The sequence below is a fragment of the Mus caroli genome, chromosome 1 (assembly GCF_900094665.2).
Source record: "Mus caroli chromosome 1, CAROLI_EIJ_v1.1, whole genome shotgun sequence".
Lineage (NCBI taxonomy): Eukaryota > Metazoa > Chordata > Mammalia > Rodentia > Muridae > Mus > Mus caroli.
The window spans coordinates 148,894,530-148,914,916 of record NC_034570.1 but is presented as its reverse complement, the minus strand read 5'-3'; the positions used below and the strand labels follow the sequence as shown (position 1 = coordinate 148,914,916).

The 20,387-nt window shown below is 45.2% G+C and overlaps 1 protein-coding gene across 1 annotated transcript in view; it reads left to right on the top strand.

Annotated features, from left to right (window-relative positions):
* Brinp2 (BMP/retinoic acid inducible neural specific 2) overlaps positions 1–20,085 on the top strand; it is a 103,409-nt gene extending 83,324 nt beyond the window's left edge. The window contains exons 5-8 of the mRNA XM_021166491.1: positions 10,022–10,127; positions 13,601–13,837; positions 15,592–15,814; positions 18,056–20,085. Of these exons, the coding sequence (XP_021022150.1) occupies positions 10,022–10,127; positions 13,601–13,837; positions 15,592–15,814; positions 18,056–19,172 (1,683 nt within the window). The 3' untranslated portion in view covers positions 19,173–20,085. The remainder of the gene's footprint in view (positions 1–10,021; positions 10,128–13,600; positions 13,838–15,591; positions 15,815–18,055) is intronic.
* The last annotated feature ends 302 nt before the right edge of the window (positions 20,086–20,387 follow it).

Here is a 20,387-nt window from a genome sequence, read left to right as displayed (position 1 = left end):
ATCTCTACATCCATAAAGCCTGTGTTCAAATCATGGGCCTGCAAGTAAATCCAGAGACTTAGTGACTTAGAGGTAACTGACATCCTGCAGAGGGTTGGGTTTAGTGACATGAAGGGGGGACAGATGATGGAGTGGAATGAATCTAAGATAAGAATCAAAGTGAGGAACTGCTTGTGAATAGGAACTCCATTTGCACTGTAGAGGAAATCAAAAGAATGGCTCCTTATGGGAGAGTGGTGGGATCCACATGGTGGTTTTTATCTTCATGATGAGAGATAGTCTAGCTTAGCCATATATTAGTAGAATAATGTGGTAGAAAGTGATGAAGTGATGAAACAGGAGAGAGAGAAGGTAATCCGAGGGGCATGGCCATTAAGTGAGCATGTTGGCATTTTATATAAGAATGAAGAGATGGGCCTTACAGACAAGCACTCCGTTCTTTGAGTCAGGGACAGTGTAGAATGTGTAAGGATACCTGTTGAAGGATGGTATCATGTGGTAGTGGGAAGATGTGTTTCTCTTCTCTGTTTGGTTCTTGTTTCTCAGCTAAACAAGAAGCAAAGACCTTGACTAAAGGGAATAAGAAAGTTTTGTGGTAAAATGTGTGGCATGGTCTCTTCAGAGCTGGGATGGAAGAGAGTCACCTGAGTGAATACATGTAATGGGCTTGGGGACAGCTCTAGGGACCCCTGTGATACTCATGGCCATAAATGCAGCATATGATGAGCCACTGGAGTTGGGTGAGTTTTATCAGCTCTGTTCATGGTTCCACACACCAGCAAGCATGCACTAGATGGAAAATTGGGTTTTCCTAAGATGCATACAGGGACAAAGAGAAAGAAAAAGGCAAATGTATTAAGATTATATACCAAGGAAGGCACTGCAGATTCAGGACTCTAAGTCTATCATTGAGAGAAAGGGGTTAAAGGTGAGAAAAAGTAGGTCAAGTCCAAAGACTGAAAGAGTAAATCTGATGAGTATTTCTCAACCTACCTAACACCGCAACCTTTTAATACAGTTCTTCATGTTGTGGGGACCCCAACCATAAAATTATTTTCACCAATACTTCATAACTATTTGCTATTGCTATGGATTGTTATGTAAATATATGGTATGCAGGACGTCTGATCACAATGTGTTGAAAGAGTCTTTCAAGACCCACATTGAAAACTGATGTGTGAAGAGACTGGAGGAAGTATGGTGTGATGATTTTTACTTCAGTTAGAGAGGAAATGGAATTGCCAATGAAGTCTAGAACATAGCTTGGGTGTGGCGACTAAGATGACATTACAACTCTGAGGGGGCAAGTTAAGCCAGCCAAGTATGGAGGAGGAACAAAGGTTAAAGGACCACATGGATGAATGCAGAAGTCAGTGGGCATGGTACAGGCTGTGGGTGGTAAGTTCTACTGTAAATCTTCACTGAGTCAAGAAATGTAACAAGAAAACCAATGGCAAGGGGGCATGGTGGGCTACATGGCTTCCAGGAGCCAGAGATGGGCGACAATAATGAAGAGCTGCCGTGGGCAACCTGATTCATTTCCCTTCTCAGGAGTATCAGATAGGAAAGAGAACAGCCACCACTAGAGAAGGCTGTAGGGGTAACCACATGCCTAGGGAAGTGAGGCTGTCCTTAGATCAAAACAGGTGAAGTGGATGCTTAAGAAGAGCAAGGGGTTATAGAGATATTGCTGAAGACTAGCTGTGACATACAGGGAGCGTGGTGGAAATGAACTGAAGAGAAGGTAGTGGATTGCAGGGCTCTAATGTCTGCAGGGAGCATGTGGGGGAAGAGGATGGCTTTCCATGAACAGAATGAAAAGGTTCACTTATGAAACTGGTATCGAATGCAACTCCCGATGATGAAAAGGGACTCTAAGTAGCCTGGAGAGAGTTTTACCAAGATATTAGAACTTTGTAGGATCTTGCCTCATCCTTCAGTCTCTTATGAGCTGTGTCACAGTGGGCGAAGAAGCACAAGATTCTTGCCACAAAACGAGAGGAAGACATTTTATCAACAATTCAAAGATCTCATTACCTTCTAGTAGCCCATCGCCCTCATACCCTCCCCTTGGTTCATTGATCCAGCATTATCGTTACTCCCTGCCCCTGAATTCCCTTCATACCCATTCTGGTCCCCTGATCCAAGTCCTTCTCAATTCATACCTGATTTTCTTTCCTAATGCTTTTCTATTCTCCTCTCTCAGCTCGTCACCATACACTGTTGCTATGAGCATGAGTACACACTGGGGTATCCCCTGATTCCATGGCTCTAAACTACACAGAGCAAACCCATGTACCGGAGTGGCGTGCTTGTGCAGTGCAACAGAAAGAAAACAGGCTCCACTGCAAGAGTTTGAGTCCCACCCCTGCATGGGGGTTGGGCTTTGAACAAGTCACCAAACTTCATTGGACTTCATTTCCCTCTCTGTAAAATTATTAAATCATCAGAAGAGTTTCAACCTTGAAGAAATTCTGTGCTATCTAATAAAAAATAAATAAATGTACAGATTGCCCAGAGAATAACACAGTTGGAGCTTGAAAGGGTTGACTTTTTGTTTGTTTGTTTGTTTTCGAGACAGGGTTTCTCTGTGTAGCCTTGCCTGTCCTGCAACTCATCTGTAGACCAGGCTGACCTTGAACTCAGAAATCCACCTGCCTCTGCCTCCCGAGTGCTGGGGTTAAAGGTGTGCGCCACTACTGCCCAGCTGGTTGATTGTTCTTAACAAAACAAAGTCACTGATAATTTGCCCCTGCTGTCTTTCTAGTTCCATCTCTAAAGAGTCCTCTTTCTGCCCATCCACGTTTTACCTTCCACCCACACGTGTAACCTAGGTATATCCAAATACCAGATGCTTTTAAGATACATCTCACTTCCTGACACTTGCTTTCTGTTCCCAATGCCTGGCTGTTGACCTAACTGGCTCTTCCTTCTCTTCTTTGCTTAGAAAAGTGACTCTTGTGAATTTCTTCCTGACTCCTAACATAGTTAAATGTTCCTTCTCAATGTTCCAAGCATATTCTGCCACTAATAAGCTTGTCTTTTGAACTATAGTTGCTAGCTAACATGATTATTTAAACAGAACACTAAGAGATGCTTGTAGGAGAAGCTGTGTCTCACTCAGCTTTCCTTCCCTAGAAGAGTACAGAGCTTGTCACTTTGTGGGTAGTGAGTAAACAAGCCATTGTCAAATGATGGATTGAAGGAAAGAAAGGAAAACGATGGGGAGAAGCAGGGAAGGAAGGAAGGAAGGAAGGAAGGAAGGAAGGAAGGAAGGAAGGAAGGAAGGAAGGAAGGAAGGAAGGAAGTCTTACCTGTCTCTAGACCTACCATTTTGCACATGTGTCAGATAAATCTGCTTACCATGCATATGAATACCTGTGCATACATTTAGTTGAAAGAAACAGGCAATATGAGTATAAAGATGGCTTGTAGAGACTTCTGTAAAGTCAAGTACTGAATCTACTGCAGACATCTGTGGCTTGGGAGAGATTGCTCACACGCTGAGCATACTCCTTCGGATTCTTGTTTGGAAATATGTTTCTTCTTTAAAATATCCTCACCTGCCTTATTCTCCTGCTTCTTTTGTTTGAATGCTATGTTCTCTGTTCATCAGACTTTTCTGAAGCCCATGGCTTTGACTTACAAACAGCTTCCCTTGAATGCAGGGCTGACAATGGCCCCTACTGAAGGTTATCTCCCTGTTCTATCTGCCATCAGTGCAGGGACCACATCCCTATTCATGGTCTTATACTAGTTCCTGATGTCTAGAAGAACATGCTTAGTCTCTATTCTGTATTAGCTGAATCCTCGACAGTCAGTTCCTTTTACGTACAGTATCTGTCTTCACATAGCGCTCAGTCAGTTCTCTCCAGAAGAAAAATAATTGGTCTAAGTCGATTTTCAGCTCATGCACCCAGCAGCGTTTTTGCAAAGCCTCTGCCATGGGTTCCTAGACATATCCCTTAAGTTTACAATGGAGGAATGAAAGATAAGCATTCAAAGTCACATTTCTTACAATGCCTGCGGATGGTTCCAGAGCTATAGCCACTGCCTGTTTTCTCAAAAAAGGGACCACTATCCATGAAAGCGTATTTTTTGTTGTTTGTTTTTTGGTTTTTCTTTTTTTGGAACTCTCCCAAGGACATATTGAATATGAAATGAATATCCAGTTGCCACTGCACTGACTGGCCTAAGGTTTTCTCTGGCAGTACAATGGCTTCTTCCCATAGGATACAACTGGGAAAACCATGCATAAAAAGGGATGATTTCCTATTTTCTCCACCCTTTGCAGTCTTTAGTGAGGTGTACGGATTTCAAAGACATTGTGCTAAGTTGAGGATCAAAGGGCTATGTTGGTATCCTACCTCACAGCTCTGATTACCTGCTGGGTTTGATCTGCAGTATGACTGTCAACAGATTCTGCCTCTTCTCTCTAGATGCTTAGCACTTACAGATCCAAGTAGGATGGTCCAATGGCCAGGATGCACCCTGCAGCATATCCTTGTGGTCCTTTATACAGTAGCACTTGCCGAAGCACTGCCTCCTTCTACGGAGCATGCCTTAGCAGTAGTCTTGCTGGGCTCCATCTCATTCATTACTCTTATCATTGGGTGGAGATGAATGGGGTGAGGGGGAGGGCTCTGCCCACCTGCTCTGCCTACAGGAAGTGAGAATTCCTCTAGCACATCTGCCTGTGTCATTTCTCTAAGCAAACTCGTGGTTACTTTCTACTCTTGCTCAGTAACTTCTTTGCAATAATGAAGAATGAAACAGGTGCCCTGCCCCCTCTGCTTTGTCCCTCTGGTAACCAGTAAACAGCGGCACTGTGGTGTTATAAGGCTCGCTCTGATCAGCACACACTTCCGAAATAGGATTTGTCTCATTACATTCCGTCTGTTCTCATGCCTGTTCCCCATCTCCCCACACTCACAGTGACAGTAGGCCTTAAAGCAGTAGGGATTCTACTGTATGCACATAGCACCGAGTCCCTTTACAGCATCTGGCATGTGGCAAGATGTTCAACAAAATGCTTGAGAGGTGAAACTGGGCTATAGAGTTTAGAGGAAAACAACACAAGTGAAGCGAAACTACTTGGGTTTCAGCCCTCCCTCATGCTTACTGTTTCTATGACCTTGAGGGGCCATTGAACTCCGTTTGTCTCTTCCATAACTTGAGTTGCTAACCACTCAATTCACCCCTTCACAGGACTTTCAGCTACTATGGCTACTCCTTTTTTTTTTTTTAAATATTGAAATACTCCCTTTAATCTTTCAGCCTAACCGTAGCCATGCTCCCCTCTGGCTCTTACAGATCACTTTTTGGTGGCAACTAAAGGGCAAAGGCACCTCAGGAAGTCTCTGGAACCCTTTGGGATGATCAGGCTGGCATCTCTACCCATTAGTTACTGCACTCACATTCTACAGGATGGTAAAGATGACGATGGCCATTCCTGCCCGACTCTGCTATAGGGTTGGGTGGCACCAGATGATATCACCCAAAGAAAGAAGAAGGAAAGCTATGCGCAGTGTGAAAGTTGTAGATATGCATATGTCTGCAATTTCCTAGAAGGGATCAGCACCACAAAGAAGAGAAATGTCCTCTTTCATAGTTATAATTCACCTTTTTTGGCAGAAGGATATGGAAGGACTTGTGAAGAGGGATTGAAGAGCCCATGAGCTGACTGAACAGAGCCAGTCAGAAGCCAGCTGGACCCTAGGCAAAAGGGAGAATTTCTCATAGCCCATCCAAAAAAAAAAAAAAAAAAACTTGGAAAAGCTACAACATCCTGAGATTCACTTTAAAGCCCTTTTAAGCACACACACCATCACAGGGCTTTTTGTGCCTCAGCCCTGGTGCTCACCATTAGAAGCCCATTTTCCTCTGCTCTTAGCATTGCATGCCCCACCCCCACCCCCACCCCCAGGTAGGGCAGTAGCAATCTGGAAGTAAGAAGGGGGAGGGGTGTAGGCTCACTAGAATGATGCTTTGTGCAGTCTGGTATTATGGAAAATTGGATGCGCTAATGAACTCGAGAAGCATCAGGGCTTTCGGAAGGCAGGATGGTCTCTGTCAACAGACCAATTAGCACACAATTATTTTCCCCTTCTGAAAGCTTATCTGAGGCACTTTTTGAAATGTGTGCGCCTGAGTGAACTGCACTTTCTGTTACCTCTATGGACCCTTTTAATAATCGCCCAGAGCTGTCTGCCCCTTCTCTGACAAAGCTGCAGGATTCTCTAGACTTGCCCTTTACAGACAAGGCCTTCATCACAGGGGTTGGGAGTGGGACTATCTCAGTCTATACTATTTACACAAGTCAGTGCCTGACACAAGACCCTTTTCCAGGCCCCTTTCTTCTTCTTTCCTCATTGCCTATCCAGGGAGGAGAGAGATGGTCTCAGAATAGAATAGAGATAAAAAGAAGTATAACTGTGGGATCTAGTGCAGTCTGATCAAGCCTTCCTCATGAAGATCGGCTTGCCACCAGCCTCTCTATCGGGACATGGGCGTAACATCAGGGTATTACCTCTTCATTCTCATCCTTGCTTCTCTAGCAACAAAAGGACACACCTCACCCCTATTCTCAGAGGTTGATTGTCTTCCTGACATTCAGACTAGCAGAAGAAAAAAAAAAAGAAATCACAAGATCACAGCCAGCCTCAGCATGCTGAGAACGATGGAGGGAAGTGGATGAGTGTGTGCTGCCTAAGAAAAGGCTTGGGTGTCGGAGGGAGCACAGGAGAGCTTCTGTTGTGGCTGTCTCTGACCTGCCTTTCCCTGCATAAAGCTTGCGATTTCTCTCCCTGCATGAAGCCAGAGTTAAGTTTTGTGATTTTTTTTCCATGGCCAGCTTGCCTTGAGGTAGGGCCAAGTTAGTTTCTCAATATCACAGTGTGCCACCTTACCCCTGCCATTCACACAGGTTTCACTAAATTGTGCTGGTTCTTGGTCATGGCTCTTCTTATGGGGAGTTTTATAGAAAGAGGAGACTTGGCCTTGAAGGAAGTCTGACTCTGTCTTCCAATATAGTATGACCACTAGTCAGCCACTCACTCAGTAGGAAGCATTCTGTACATAGTGTCCACATGTGAAGAGAGGCCAGCCTGAGAAGGTCCACCGGAACACTGGGATCTGAGTAACATATTCCCACTGGTCTGCTATACCAGTGCCATAGGGGAGGGAACTGTCACATTCTTCTGTGAGTTAATACTAACTGAACTGAATTCAAGAATATGCTGACTTAATCCTAGCCCCGTAGGATACAACGTATAAATTATGGAGTTGGTCATTTAACTTATCTAGGTCTTATTTTCTCAATCTCTGATAGACAGATAGTAAAAGAAGAAGTGAGGCTATGAAGGCTCCTAGATATGTTTCAGAAGAAGGTTTCTTGTAGATACAAGGGAAAGAACAGCTAGAGGCACCTTCAAGAGTCAGCACTGAACCAGGCAATGAGGAGGGGAGAGCTAGGGAAAGAGAGAAAGGGGTTGGGGGAACTGAGGGCCAAGAGGCCTCGAGCAGGCCAGGAGAAAAAGAAGCCATGAGAGCTCATAGGCAAAATGACTGAATTGTATAAGGAAGAGAAGCTTGGGGAAGGAACACAGCGAAGCCTAGCCCTTGGGAGGAAGGGGTTGAGGGTAGAGGGCAGGGTAAGAAGTGCTAGGAGGAACCCCAGGTACTGAGTGAGACTTATGGGACCTAACAGATAGCAATACCAACGTCCAGTCATTACCGTTTGTTTTGTCTAGTGTTAGCCCTTGGAGGAGGGCAGATAATTAGCATATTAGGTAGACTGGCCTGTATAGAATATTGTTCAGAATGTGATGACATTTTAAGGTAGACTGAGTTCATTTTAGTTTCTACAACCCTTTGCCTTATTTTCTCAGGAATTGAAATGACACAGATCTACAGTCTGAAAGCGCCAATGTTAATATTATTTATTTACTTACTTATTTATTTATTTACTTGTGGACTTATTTATTTAATTTAGGGCTTATTCCTGTGACACTTGCACTTAGGAGGCTGAGGCAGGAGGACTGTTATGAAGACTAGCTGGGCAATATCATAAGTTCCAGGCAAGACTCCCTCATAATCAGTCAATCAATCAAATAATCAATCAATCAGTCAATCAATCCCGAAGACTATTCTGTCTTTCAGATACCACCAGGCCGGCCACTCAGCTCTTGGGACTGTGGTTACTTTTGGGAAAAGTGGAAGGGTTGAGATATGGTTCTGAGAGTGAGTTGCTGAAGCAGCTGATGGAAGCTCAGGGACCAGTTCTGACTCCTTTCCCAGTGTCTGTGGTATCATTCGATCTTCCACTTGACAACTTTATTCTCCATGCAATTTCTAAACCTAGGTAAACAGGATTCCCTCTGCGATGTCTTCTGCATTTTGGGTTCCATAGGGAGACAGGCATGTACCTATGTAGTTTGGATTCTGTGCTGAAGATCCTGATGTCTTTCTTTTTAAAATTTTCTCCTTATGACATATTTACCATAACTCCTCTTCTGTCTACTGCCTGCACACACACACACACACACACACACACACACACACACACACACACACACTTTTATTTAGTTGGTTGGTTCAGTGTTTTAGTCCTCTGTGTAGCCCTAGCTGTCCTGGAACTTTCTCTGTAGACCAGGCTGGCCTCCAGCCCAGAGATCCATCTGTTTGCCTTTAGTTTCCCAATGCTGGGATTAAAGGCATGTGCCATCACCACCAGCTTCTTCCTACTTATCTTAAGACTTGCTTCAGTGGTGTTTTGTTTTCTCTGCTCTATTTGTTTTCCCTCGGCCTAGGGACATGCTTCATGTGACTCATCTTTGGTCACAACTCCTTCTGTCAGTCATTTGTAATCTACCTGCCTTTCTTGAATGACTCATTTCATAGCTTATATATCATTGTGCCTTCCTCCCTGAAAAGACTAAAATACATTACTCATACATTCTCAGGTTCACTGCTTACTTAGGATATACCAGACACCTCACTAGCTGCTACTGACATCACTCACGGCGGGCAAAAATAAATATGAACTTATGTCTGTGGAGTCTACAGTGTGGGAATCAGGCACGAATCAAGTACTCTCAGGAAAGGATGTAAAACTGCCGCTCACGTGCCGGCTACAAAGCACAGGTGCCTGGAGCTACAAGAGGGGGTCAGCAGTACCAGGTAGACCCTCGGAAGGGCTTCAGAAAGGCGCCCTATGAATGTTTGATGAATTGGGTGGAATTGAACAGGGGCTGTTCAATAAATACTTCTTGATTGGTTGATTGATTGTTGGCAAAGACTTTGGAGCTCCCGAGAAGAAAGGGCCTCCGGTTCCCATCATTCTTATTACATAATTATTTCAGTGAATTTAAAGCTCCCTATTTTTCATCTTATACTTTAAACATCAAGGAAAACTGATGGGCCAACTTTATAATATTTTAAAATACGGTGTTTGGAATATTACGTGGCTATAAGAGCTTATGTATATTTAATATTCTTATTAAAATATGTAGTAAGCCCATGGCTGATTTTCTCTAAGGACATCTTGGTGCTGAGGTGGAACTTAAATGTTTAATGCTAATAATAATACTCATAACTTGTATTTCTCTAGTGCTTTTCATCTTCAGGATCTCTAAAACCTGTGAGCACTACATTAAGTGGATATAACTAGCTCACTCACAGGCTACCAGGGTCCACATCTGTCCCTTTGCTTCCATCTAGATGAGGGACAAGGGAGATATCGACTTTAAAGTTTTACTCCATGTTCAACTTCCTGGCTATACATTTGCTTCCCTTTAAAAGGCTCTCAACCACATGCAACTGTGCCACCAACCACACAGAATAGATGTTCACTGACTCAGGATGAAGAGACAAAGTCATTTCAGATTCCTATGATATGCAAATGCAGTTCCTTAGGTCAGGGTCAGGACACAGAGTCTCCAAGTAGATGGCTACAAGCCAAGAGCAGAGAGAAATCTTCCTCTTGTTTTTTTGAGTTCATACCTTGTCCCTTCTTCTCTAGGTCACAGAGACCAGGACTGGTCCACTGGGCTGCAGCAACTATGACAACCTGGACTCAGTCAGCTCTGTCCTGGTTCAGAGTCCGGAGAACAAGGTGCAGTTACTGGGTAAGCAGATGCAGGGTGGTTTCACACGGCTCAGGCCTACTGGGAATTCCGGATCCTTGAGAAAGGAAAGATCTTGTTTTCTCATTTGTATATGTTATCAGGGGTCAGGGTCTGGGATGGCTGTGTCCAGGCTCTTGGCCTCCGCTTGAGAGTATTGAAATAAGGATCAAATGGATTTGCTAAATGAGCAAAGGAACTTTATTCAAAGCAAATCAGTGGTACAGATCAGAAATCAACTGTCAGAATTGACAGCAGGCTTCAGGAATGAAGGTACTCAAGGGCCCAGATGACTGCCTCGGCCTTCCTTTTATGGAGTCCAAGAGGAGGAGGAACTGGTTATTAGGGGCAAGGATGACTCTCTACTTAGATACACAGATTAAATCCCATGACCATATTTTGTACTGTTAATGTTCTATCCCATAATGTGTGAGTTTAACCACATGCACATCCAACTAGGCATAGGTATAGGGTGGTGTATAACAGAGTCTTTCAAACAGATCACGTGGGGACACAGTTTTATCTTATGGCCTATGTGCTCAAAAGCAATCTAGGCCACATTGATTCCCCTGCTTCAGACCTGGGTGCAAGCAGAGTACAAGTGAATAGACTGTAACTTTGATGGGCTATAGAGAGGAAGAAAAGTATACTCTGTTGTTCAGAGCAGAGCGCATGAGCAGTTCCTTGAAGGTGGGAGTGCTAGGTTGCTAACAGTCGCTAGATGCATTGTTTGGAGTAGTGTGTGTGTCTGTGTGTGTGTGTGTGTCTCTGTGTGTGTCTGTGTGGGCACGCACACACATAGCACATGCAGGTCAAAGCTCTAGGCTGCCAATTGTATTTGCAATAGAAGTGTTTACATAGCTCTAAACAACTAGATCCTGGATTACTAAGTCTATGCTTACCTGCCTCAGTTAAGTCCTTCCTAAGCCAAGAATCACCACAAATCCTAGGACCAGCATGTAGCAACTTTCCATCAGTTCTGGGGAAAACCCTGTAAGGGTCTGCCCCATACTAGTGACTGATTGCTCCATCCACTTGGCATCTACACCCTTCCAGTGTGTTCCTTTTCAAAATCTGTAACATTATCCCATAGGGATCAGACACAAGACCTTATAAGCCTGGAATTAGTTTGGTGATTGCTTTTGTGACCAAAGTCACACTTAGGAACAAATGGCCTTAACACCTGTGATTGTGGTCTCACTAACTCCAGCTCAGAGAGGAGATCTACAGACACTGGGACTACTGATCTATAATCACAGCAAGAAAGTGGCTCTTGCTTTCCATTTCCCTGTCTATGGTCTTCCATGAGAACTTCAAAGCCAGGAGTGGGATTTGGAAGAAATGAGCAGGAACATTTGGACTGGAGACAGAATAGAGCAAAGAAAGAAAAAAAAAAGCCCACTGTTGTAGGTTCAAAGACTGAGGAACAAGTGGAAATACCCAACCCAGCTTTGTTCCTCAAGTGCTTTAGAGAAGAACTATGCAAACTGATTCACTAGGGGAAGTTCATTTTTCATAAGGAAGGGCTAACTGAATTGGCCTCTGTTTAAGATATTACTATCCCAGCATTACAAAATCAATAGCCCTCAACCCAGGATCTACGATTACAAATTTCAAGCAGTCTGAGCCAGATGCCACCAACATTGCTTTAGGAATCAACAAACATACAATAAAGGGAGTAAAAGACTTATTTAGAGATCCCAAGGTAACTAATATCTCTCTTCTCCTATGTTCCTGTAAGAGTTGGATGTGTGTCTGGAAATTAGCAGTGAGCAAGGTTCAGAATGCCTGGTGGTTCATTTGGAATGCTTTATGCTGTTTAATTTTATAGCCCATCACGCCTTCAGACATTGCTCAGGGCACCAACTTTATAGCAATGGGAAATGTTCTGGTGAGGAGGAGGGAGGCTGTAGGGACATGGAGGGAGACTACGTGAGGAGGGTAAGTGTTGAAAGCAAGCATGTGGATTGGGTATCCGTGTTGAAGGGGCACTGTCAAGTGCCATGGCGGGCACAGAATCCAGAAAGGGAAATTTCATAGCAGTTCCAAGTAGGAGGCGGACTTCATGTGAGAACAGAAAACCTCCACGGCTGTTGACAACTTTAAGTTATAGTGTGAGGTCTGCTGAGGCTGGGACACACACTGTGAGCTCTTTGATTCCCTGCCAAGGACAAAGTCAAGGATGTAAAAATAAAGCTGCAGCCAACATTTCAGGAAAGGGGCTCCTTATATTCAGGGGTCCTTCTACTCAGCATTTCTCTGGTACAAGGTCTAATAATATCCCTATGGAAAGAGTTTCCTGTAAATGCATCCAACAGCCACCTTACCTGTGGCTTGAAGCCATCCTGGGGTATATTCTACTTGTAAACTGATATACTTCTCATGAGAAATCTGAAGCTTGGAGTAGTTTGCTACATTCTATCCAAGACCAGTAGAGGCCATCTTGAAGAGGAAGTCATCCCAACCTATGCAGGCCGAATGGCCAGATGAATCTTGAGGCATAGGCTTCTGTCCTGCATTCATATCTTAAGAGTTAAGTCATACTGTGATAGGCAACCATTCCCACGTAAGCAGTGTCACCTTGTGAAACAGGCAGTGATAGACAGCAGTGTTAGGACTTGAGTTGGTCACTGTGGTCAGTTGACTTTTATTTCCTCATTTAAAACAAGAACAACAAACATCAATATGAAGTTGGACATGGTGACAAACACTGGTAACCCCAGAACTTAGTAGAGGAGAGACAGGAAGATCAGGGGTTTTTAATTCATCATCAGCCATGTAAGGAATGTGAACTCAGCTTTTTTGAGGGAACAAAATAAAACAACAGCAGCACCCTTTACAGTGGGAAGACGCTGAGAGCTACTACCAATTTGCCTGCCGTGCCTATCCCCATCTCACAACCAGAACAACATCTTCAGTTATCTAGGCTGGACTGGGAGGCTCAGAATGGTTAGCATTTAGTAATGTCTGAGCATGCCTACTGCCAAGTTTCATGAAACTCTAAGCAGGATGGCTGGTGGAGGCAGAGCAAGCTCAGCAAATCTCAAATTTGACCCCATAAGGGCTTTAAACTTATTTTATCTGAGCCGTCTTCCTATTTTTCTCCAAGAAGAACTGATGTGTAGCCAGGAAGCCAGTTCTTAGGAAAGACATACTCTCAATTTGGCTGATGTGAAGAGTAAGGCTAAGCCTGAGGCTTTGATGTTTCTCATCTGCATATTCAGATCCTCCCCCATCTGTCACAGGGGCTAGGAAGGCCCTCTCTTCCAACCAGCTCAGCAAGATCAGACCCTGGGGTGACCATCCTCAGGCCCAGTCAGCAAAACCCGTTTGGATTCCTACAGCCTTGGGGTGTGAGAAGACAGAGTCATTCTTCCACCCACCCAGCCCCCGACACACACACACACACACACACACACACACACACACACACACACCTGTTCTGCTCAGTGACTCCTCGTTCCTCTCTTCCCCAGGCCTGCAGGTGCTGCTCCCTGAACACCTGCGTGAGCGGTTTGTGGCTGCAGCACTCAGCTACATCACATGCAGCTCCGAGGGTGAGCTGGTCTGCAGGGAGAATGACTGCTGGTGCAAGTGCAGCCCTACGTTCCCGGAATGCAACTGTCCTGATGCTGACATTCAGGCTATGGAAGACAGCTTGCTGCAGATCCAAGACTCCTGGGCCACTCACAACAGGCAGTTTGAAGAGTCCGGTAAGCAGGCTACTAGCTCAGAATTTTCCCATCACAAAGAGTAGATGCTGTGAGGTACAGAGCTAGAAAATGAGGAGTCTGACCTGGATTTCAACATACTATTTTGGTGAGCTTCTAAGGGAGGAAAGATTATTATGGTCACCAAGGGTCTTAAGTGGTGTGATTTGTTTTTTTTTTGGTTTGTTTTTTTTTTTTTTGCAAATAATTACAGTACCTAACTTAGAAGTGTGTGATAACTTAATAAATTAAGATAAATATCATTGAAAGTATAGGATTTGTCAGTTCTGCTGGCTACTGATTGCATGGTGTCTAGCACAATGCTTGCACATGATAAATAGTTGCTGAATATATGAGGTATATACAGAATGGTTCTAGTTGATACCCAGTGGAAATCATCTGTTGCTTGTTGCTGCCATAACTGATTATCAGTGTCAGCTTAAGACCTGGAGTCTGAAAGGTTAGATTTGCTTCCTGTCCTATTACTGACCAACTGTCCTGCTTTGGCTTAACCACATAGCTCTTCAGTGCTAGAACATCCTCGTCTTTAAAACAGAGTGACAGCAGGAGGTCAGTACCAGAAGCCATTACAAAAAAAAAAAAAAAAAAGTCAAGTTTGAGACCCTGGCCCATGCTTTGAGCTAGGAGTAGTAGGCTCTGTTTTACAACCCTTCAGCTTTCACCACTGTGAGGGACTAGAGGGGAATAAATGACCTCTGCCAGGTGGGTCAGGTGCTGGCAGGTCCCAAGGTAAAGCAAAGAAGTGAGCCCCGAGCCTGAGTTCAGAAAGCATACTGTGCTGAGGAATCTCAGAAGAACTTAAACTGAGAGGCTGGAGGCAGACATCAAGTCTCTTCTCTACTAGCTTCAGAGAAGAGTGCCTATGTGATCATGAGCCTGAGAGAGCCAGAGGATCTTAGAGAATCAGAGAACCGGCCTGTGGAGGGAAAGGCTCAGGGACCAAATGTTTCTAATATTTCTTAGCTGGGTACAGTACCTCTCTGTGCCAATATTTGCCTATCATTGAGCCTGTTTACCTCTTTCACCAGAGAGACTTGGCCTAAGAGAGACAGAAAGGGGGGGGGGGGAGGGATGAACTGGGAGAAGTGGGAAGGAGCATTGTAATATCAGGGATATATTATATAAGAGAAGAGATAGTTACATGGGTGAGTTATCTGGAGAAATAAAAGAAAAATAGATACATCCCAAGGCTATCACTAAAACTAGGATTTCTAGCCATTGGAAGAGTGACAAGAGACCTGTTTTGAAAATCAAAGACTTACTGGATTAATAACCTCTGAAGCTGGGGCTGGAGAGATGGCTCAGTAGTTAAGAGCATGAAAGGTTCTTTCAGATGACTTGAGACTGGTTGCTTGCAACCATGTTGGGTTGTTTACAACCACCTGTAATTACTGCTTCAGGAGACCTGACCCCTCCTTATGGTCTCTGTGAGTCACTGCACACATGTAGCAAAGACACAGAACATATGAATAAACATTTGAATAAATGAGTAAACATATGAATAAACATCTGAATAAAAATGAATACATTCAAAAATAGCATCCTGAAGCTATATTTCATGGTATGCTAATTAATTTTTAATAAAGCCATATGTAATTTTAAAACTTAGTGGATGTGAATGAGCCCACTTTCTTATGCAGTGGCTCTGAGGGGCCTCTGGGACTGAGAAACCAACAATCTGTGTTCCCAGGACTATATAGCTTCGCCCTGCTCAGACCCTCTCCTTTTGCCCACAGAAGAATTCCAGACCCTGCTGAAGAGGCTTCCCAGTGACCGGTTCCTGAACTCCACAGCCATCTCCCAGTACTGGACCATGGACTCTAACCTCCAGCACCGTTATCAGCAGCTGGGAGCCAGCTTGAAAGTCCTGTTAAAGAAGATGCACCGGATCGTCCGCCGCCTCTTCAATCTCTGCAAGCGCTGTCATCGGCAGCCTCGCTTCCGCCTGCCTAAGGAGAGGTGAGCACGCAGGCTGGAAGCCTGCGCCCAGCAACTCCTGGCTGTAGCTGCTGAGGCCAGGAAAGATGCTGTGGTCAACGTGGAAGAACAGAATGTGGTGACCCATTCAGTCATTCTGGACCTGCAGACTCGGCTCCCCTATTTGTCACTTCCAATCCTCAGTTGTGTATGAAGTTAAAGGAGCCTTGTGTCACTTGTGTATAAACTGTAGTCGATTTGAATACTAGTCTAATAACCCCAATTCTCACTTGTTCTTTTCCAAGTCTTCTAGTGAGGAAAAGAGTTGAGTTCAAGCTCACAGATCAAGTGCAGATGATGAGAGTAGACATGTTAGATTGTTTCAAACAAGTGACTCACACTTGCCTGAGTCATGGGAGGGAAGGAAGCTGAGATTCAGACTCTTCCCATAGGCTGGGAGTAGGCTATGATAGGATCCATTTATTTATTTACTCATTCATATGTGCGTTCATTAAAAATGTATTACTCATCTAGTCCATGCCCTGCTATTTAGCTACAGAGGACACCATTGACAAGGAAAGATTTAGCAAACATGTAAATACATAAAAAATTTTAAAAACCCTGAGTAAAATTAATGGGGGCAGACACAGGACATAATTTAAAAAAAATAAGTAGCAAAGGTATTAAAAAGGAAAGTTCTGAAGAGGCAAAGGCTGGAGAGAAAAACTTCCTAAGAGAAGGGAGTCTTGAACAGCTTGTACAAGAACAGATAGGCATCCCTGGGATGGATATACTCTGGCAAGTAAAGCTCCTCTCACATGCCGTTCTAACTATGACACAGGAAAGGAGGGAGGTAGCAGTGTTATCCATAAGTCAGGCCACCAGGGGTTATTGAGATGGCTAATATCTCTTTCAGCAACTAATTTCTAAATGCCCATCATGTGCAGGACATAAGCTTGCTCTCTGAGAGTGTGTTAGTAGACCTCACAGGGTCCCTGTCCTCACTGTACTTCCAAGAAGCCAGCTATAAATAAAATGCCCAATAAACCAATAGTAGTTTTATATACAGACAGTTGCCATGGATTAAACAAGAACATAGTGATGAGACATTGACTGGAGTTGTCCTTTGATAGAGACACTGGGAACAGCCTATTTAGGAACGACTTTAAGGTGAGCATGAACTTGGCAAGAGTATGAAATGTCTGAAGAGCCATGCTATAGGGAAACCTAAGAAGCTAGATTTGATACATGACATTGAAAAGCCTCCAGTTTTGAAAAGGGGGGAATGACAAGATGACCTGAATGAAATTGGGCATGCAGGACACATCTATTGACAAATATTTCCGGCTGATCCACCATGCAGTGCTCCAGACTTAACTCAGTTGGTCCAAAGTAGAGCAATAGGGTCTCCATCACTTAGAGGTCTTGTGGCTTTGTTCTTTTTCTCAACCTCTCCCTCATACCCTACCTATTAGTCACTGCCCCAACACTCTTAGGGAGGACGAGGTATGCACTGTAAGGGAGGACAGTGGTGAGCATTCCTGGGGAGGTCAGTGGTGAGCACTCTTGGGGAGGATACTGGTGAGCACTCCTAGGGAGGACAGTTGTGAGCACTCCTAGAGAGGACAGTGGTGAGCACTCCTAGGTAGGACAGTTGTGAGCACTCCTAGAGAGGACAGTGGTGAGCACTCCTGGGGAGGACAGTGGTGAGCACTCTTAGGGAGGACAGTGGTGAGCACTCCTAGGGAGGACAGTTGTGAGCACTCCTAGAGAGGACAGTGGTGAGCACTCCTGGGGAGGACAGTGGCAAGCACTCTTGGGGAGGATACTGGTGAGCACTCCTGGGGAGGATACTGGTGAGCACTCCTAGGGAGGACAGTGGTGAGCACTCTTGGGGAAGACAGTGGTGAGCACTTCTGGGGAGGACAGTGGTGAGCACTCTTGGGGAAAACAGTGGTGAGCACTTCTGGGGAGGACAGTGGTGAGCACTCTTGGGGAGGTCAGTGGTGAGCACTCCTGGGGAGGACAGTGGTGAGCACTCCTGGGGAGGACAGTGGTGAGCACTCTTGGGGAAGATAGTGGTGACCACTCCTGGGGAAGACAGTGGTGAGCACTCTTGGGTAAGACATTGGTGAGCACTCCTGGGGAGGACAGTGGTGAGCATTCCTGGGGAGGACAGTGGTGAGCACTCCTGGGGAGGACAGTGGTGAGCACTCCTGGGGAAAACAGTCGTGTGGTATGCATCTTCCTCTGACTCTTGTTTCTTTATTTTATCCTTTCAAGATCCTTGTCTTTCTGGTGGAACCGAATCCAGTCCCTTCTCTACTGTGGAGAAAGCACCTTCCCTGGGACGTTCCTGGAACAGAGCCACAGCTGCACCTGCCCCTATGACCAATCTTCCTGCCAGGGCCCCATCCCATGTGCCTTGGGGGAAGGGCCTGCATGTGCCCACTGTGCTTCAGACAATAGCACGCGCTGTGGGAGTTGTAACCCTGGTTATGTGCTAGCCCAGGGACTGTGTCGGCCAGAGGTAGCTGAGTCCCTGGAGAACTTCCTTGGGCTGGAGACAGACCTGCAGGACCTTGAGCTAAAGTACCTGCTGCAGAAGCGAGATAGCCGCATCGAGGTACACTCCATCTTTATCAGCAATGACATGCGCCTGGGCAGCTGGTTTGACCCTTCCTGGAGGAAGCGGATGCTCCTGACCTTGAAGAGCAACAAGTACAAGCCTGGGCTGGTGCACGTGATGTTGGCCTTGTCCTTGCAGATCTGCCTCACTAAGAACAGCACCTTGGAGCCGGTCATGGCCATCTACGTGAACCCCTTTGGGGGCAGCCACTCAGAGAGCTGGTTCATGCCTGTTAACGAGGGCAACTTCCCAGACTGGGAAAGGACTAATGTGGACGCAGCTGCCCAGTGCCAAAACTGGACTATTACTTTGGGGAACAGGTGGAAGACTTTTTTTGAGACAGTCCATGTTTACCTACGGAGCCGAATCAAGTCCCTGGATGACAGCTCCAACGAGACAATCTACTATGAGCCCCTGGAGATGACTGATCCCTCCAAGAATTTGGGCTACATGAAAATCAACACCTTGCAGGTCTTTGGCTACAGCCTGCCCTTTGACCCAGATGCTATCCGAGATTTAATTCTCCAGCTGGACTACCCGTATACTCAAGGTTCCCAGGACTCTGCACTCTTACAACTCATTGAGCTTAGAGACCGGGTAAACCAACTCTCTCCCCCTGGCAAAGTCCGGCTCGACCTTTTCTCTTGCTTGCTCCGGCATAGGCTCAAGCTGGCCAACAATGAGGTGGGCAGGATCCAGTCCTCCCTGAGAGCTTTTAATTCCAAGCTGCCAAATCCTGTGGAGTATGAGACGGGCAAACTCTGTAGCTAATGGGGGAACTACCCCAGTGCTGGTCAGAGAGTTGAACCATACATTCAGGGTACAAAGATAATCCAAGCCCTCACCTCAGTGCCACCAGAGTGCTTCCAAGAGACTTTTAGCACCCGGGAGATGGGAGCTCAAGGCTTGGACTGAAGCAGGCGAAAGACAATGAAACAGCCACTGCACACATGCACACGTGCATACAACGCCCTACCACACACACTCACAGGGAGGCCACAGCCCAGCAGCCTCGAATCTGTAAAGTCGGTGCTCTCTAAAATGAATGCAGTTGAAGAAGAGCTAAGGAAGAGATAAAAGCTGGCTAAATCAGGAAAGAAATGACTGAAGAAAAATGCTTCAAAGTGATTCTTGTCATGGAGGGTAGCAAGAGGGGACAGAAGTGGGAGGGGCGGGGACCTCCCCTCTGTGGAGTCACTTTTGTATTCTTTTTAACCAGATTTCTTAAAATGTCGTTGTTCCGTGACTCCCAGCACGGCTTCTTACTTTTTGTACAGTGCCTCCCTGCACCCTGGAGGCCTTGGGTCTACCGCTCTTGGTGTCCTTAGGAAGTGTGTGCAGTGCTAGGCAGAGGAGCCCATGATAAGGGCAGGCCACAGCCTCCTTGCTCACTCGCCCGCCCACTTCTTCCTCCTGCCAGCTCCCTCACTTCCTTGGCCTCCCCAGTTTCAGAGTTTTGACTTGTTCCAAGAGCCCCTCACAGTTCATCCGGAGCCCTCTTCCCACAGCACCTGTCTGTTCAAGGAAGCAGTTTTGTCAAGTTAGAGAGACAACATATATGGAAATGTTCTTTTTTTAAAAAAAAAAAAACAACAAAACAAAAAATATTTATTTTGTGATTGTTTTTCTTGTCAACCTACTCCAGTCACATGAACCTATGAGTAAAGTTTTACTTGGTTTAATACATTTTGAAGACCTTTTTTAGTGGGAAGATGAAAAAGAGACATAGTTCCTTGGTTCACCTAAATGTTTATTATTGTTGTTGTCTGGTAAGAGGATGCACAGTGCCATATGAGAGTGGGTGTTCTTGTCTGTGTGTGGGGGGGTCCTTGTGTGTGTGTGTGTGTGTGCATATGTATATATGTACAGGAGAGTGTATGTTCACATATGTATGTGTGTGTGCATATGTATGTGCATGTGAGTGTGTGTATGTATGTATGTGCATGTAAGTATGTGAATATATATATGAATGTATGTATGTATGTA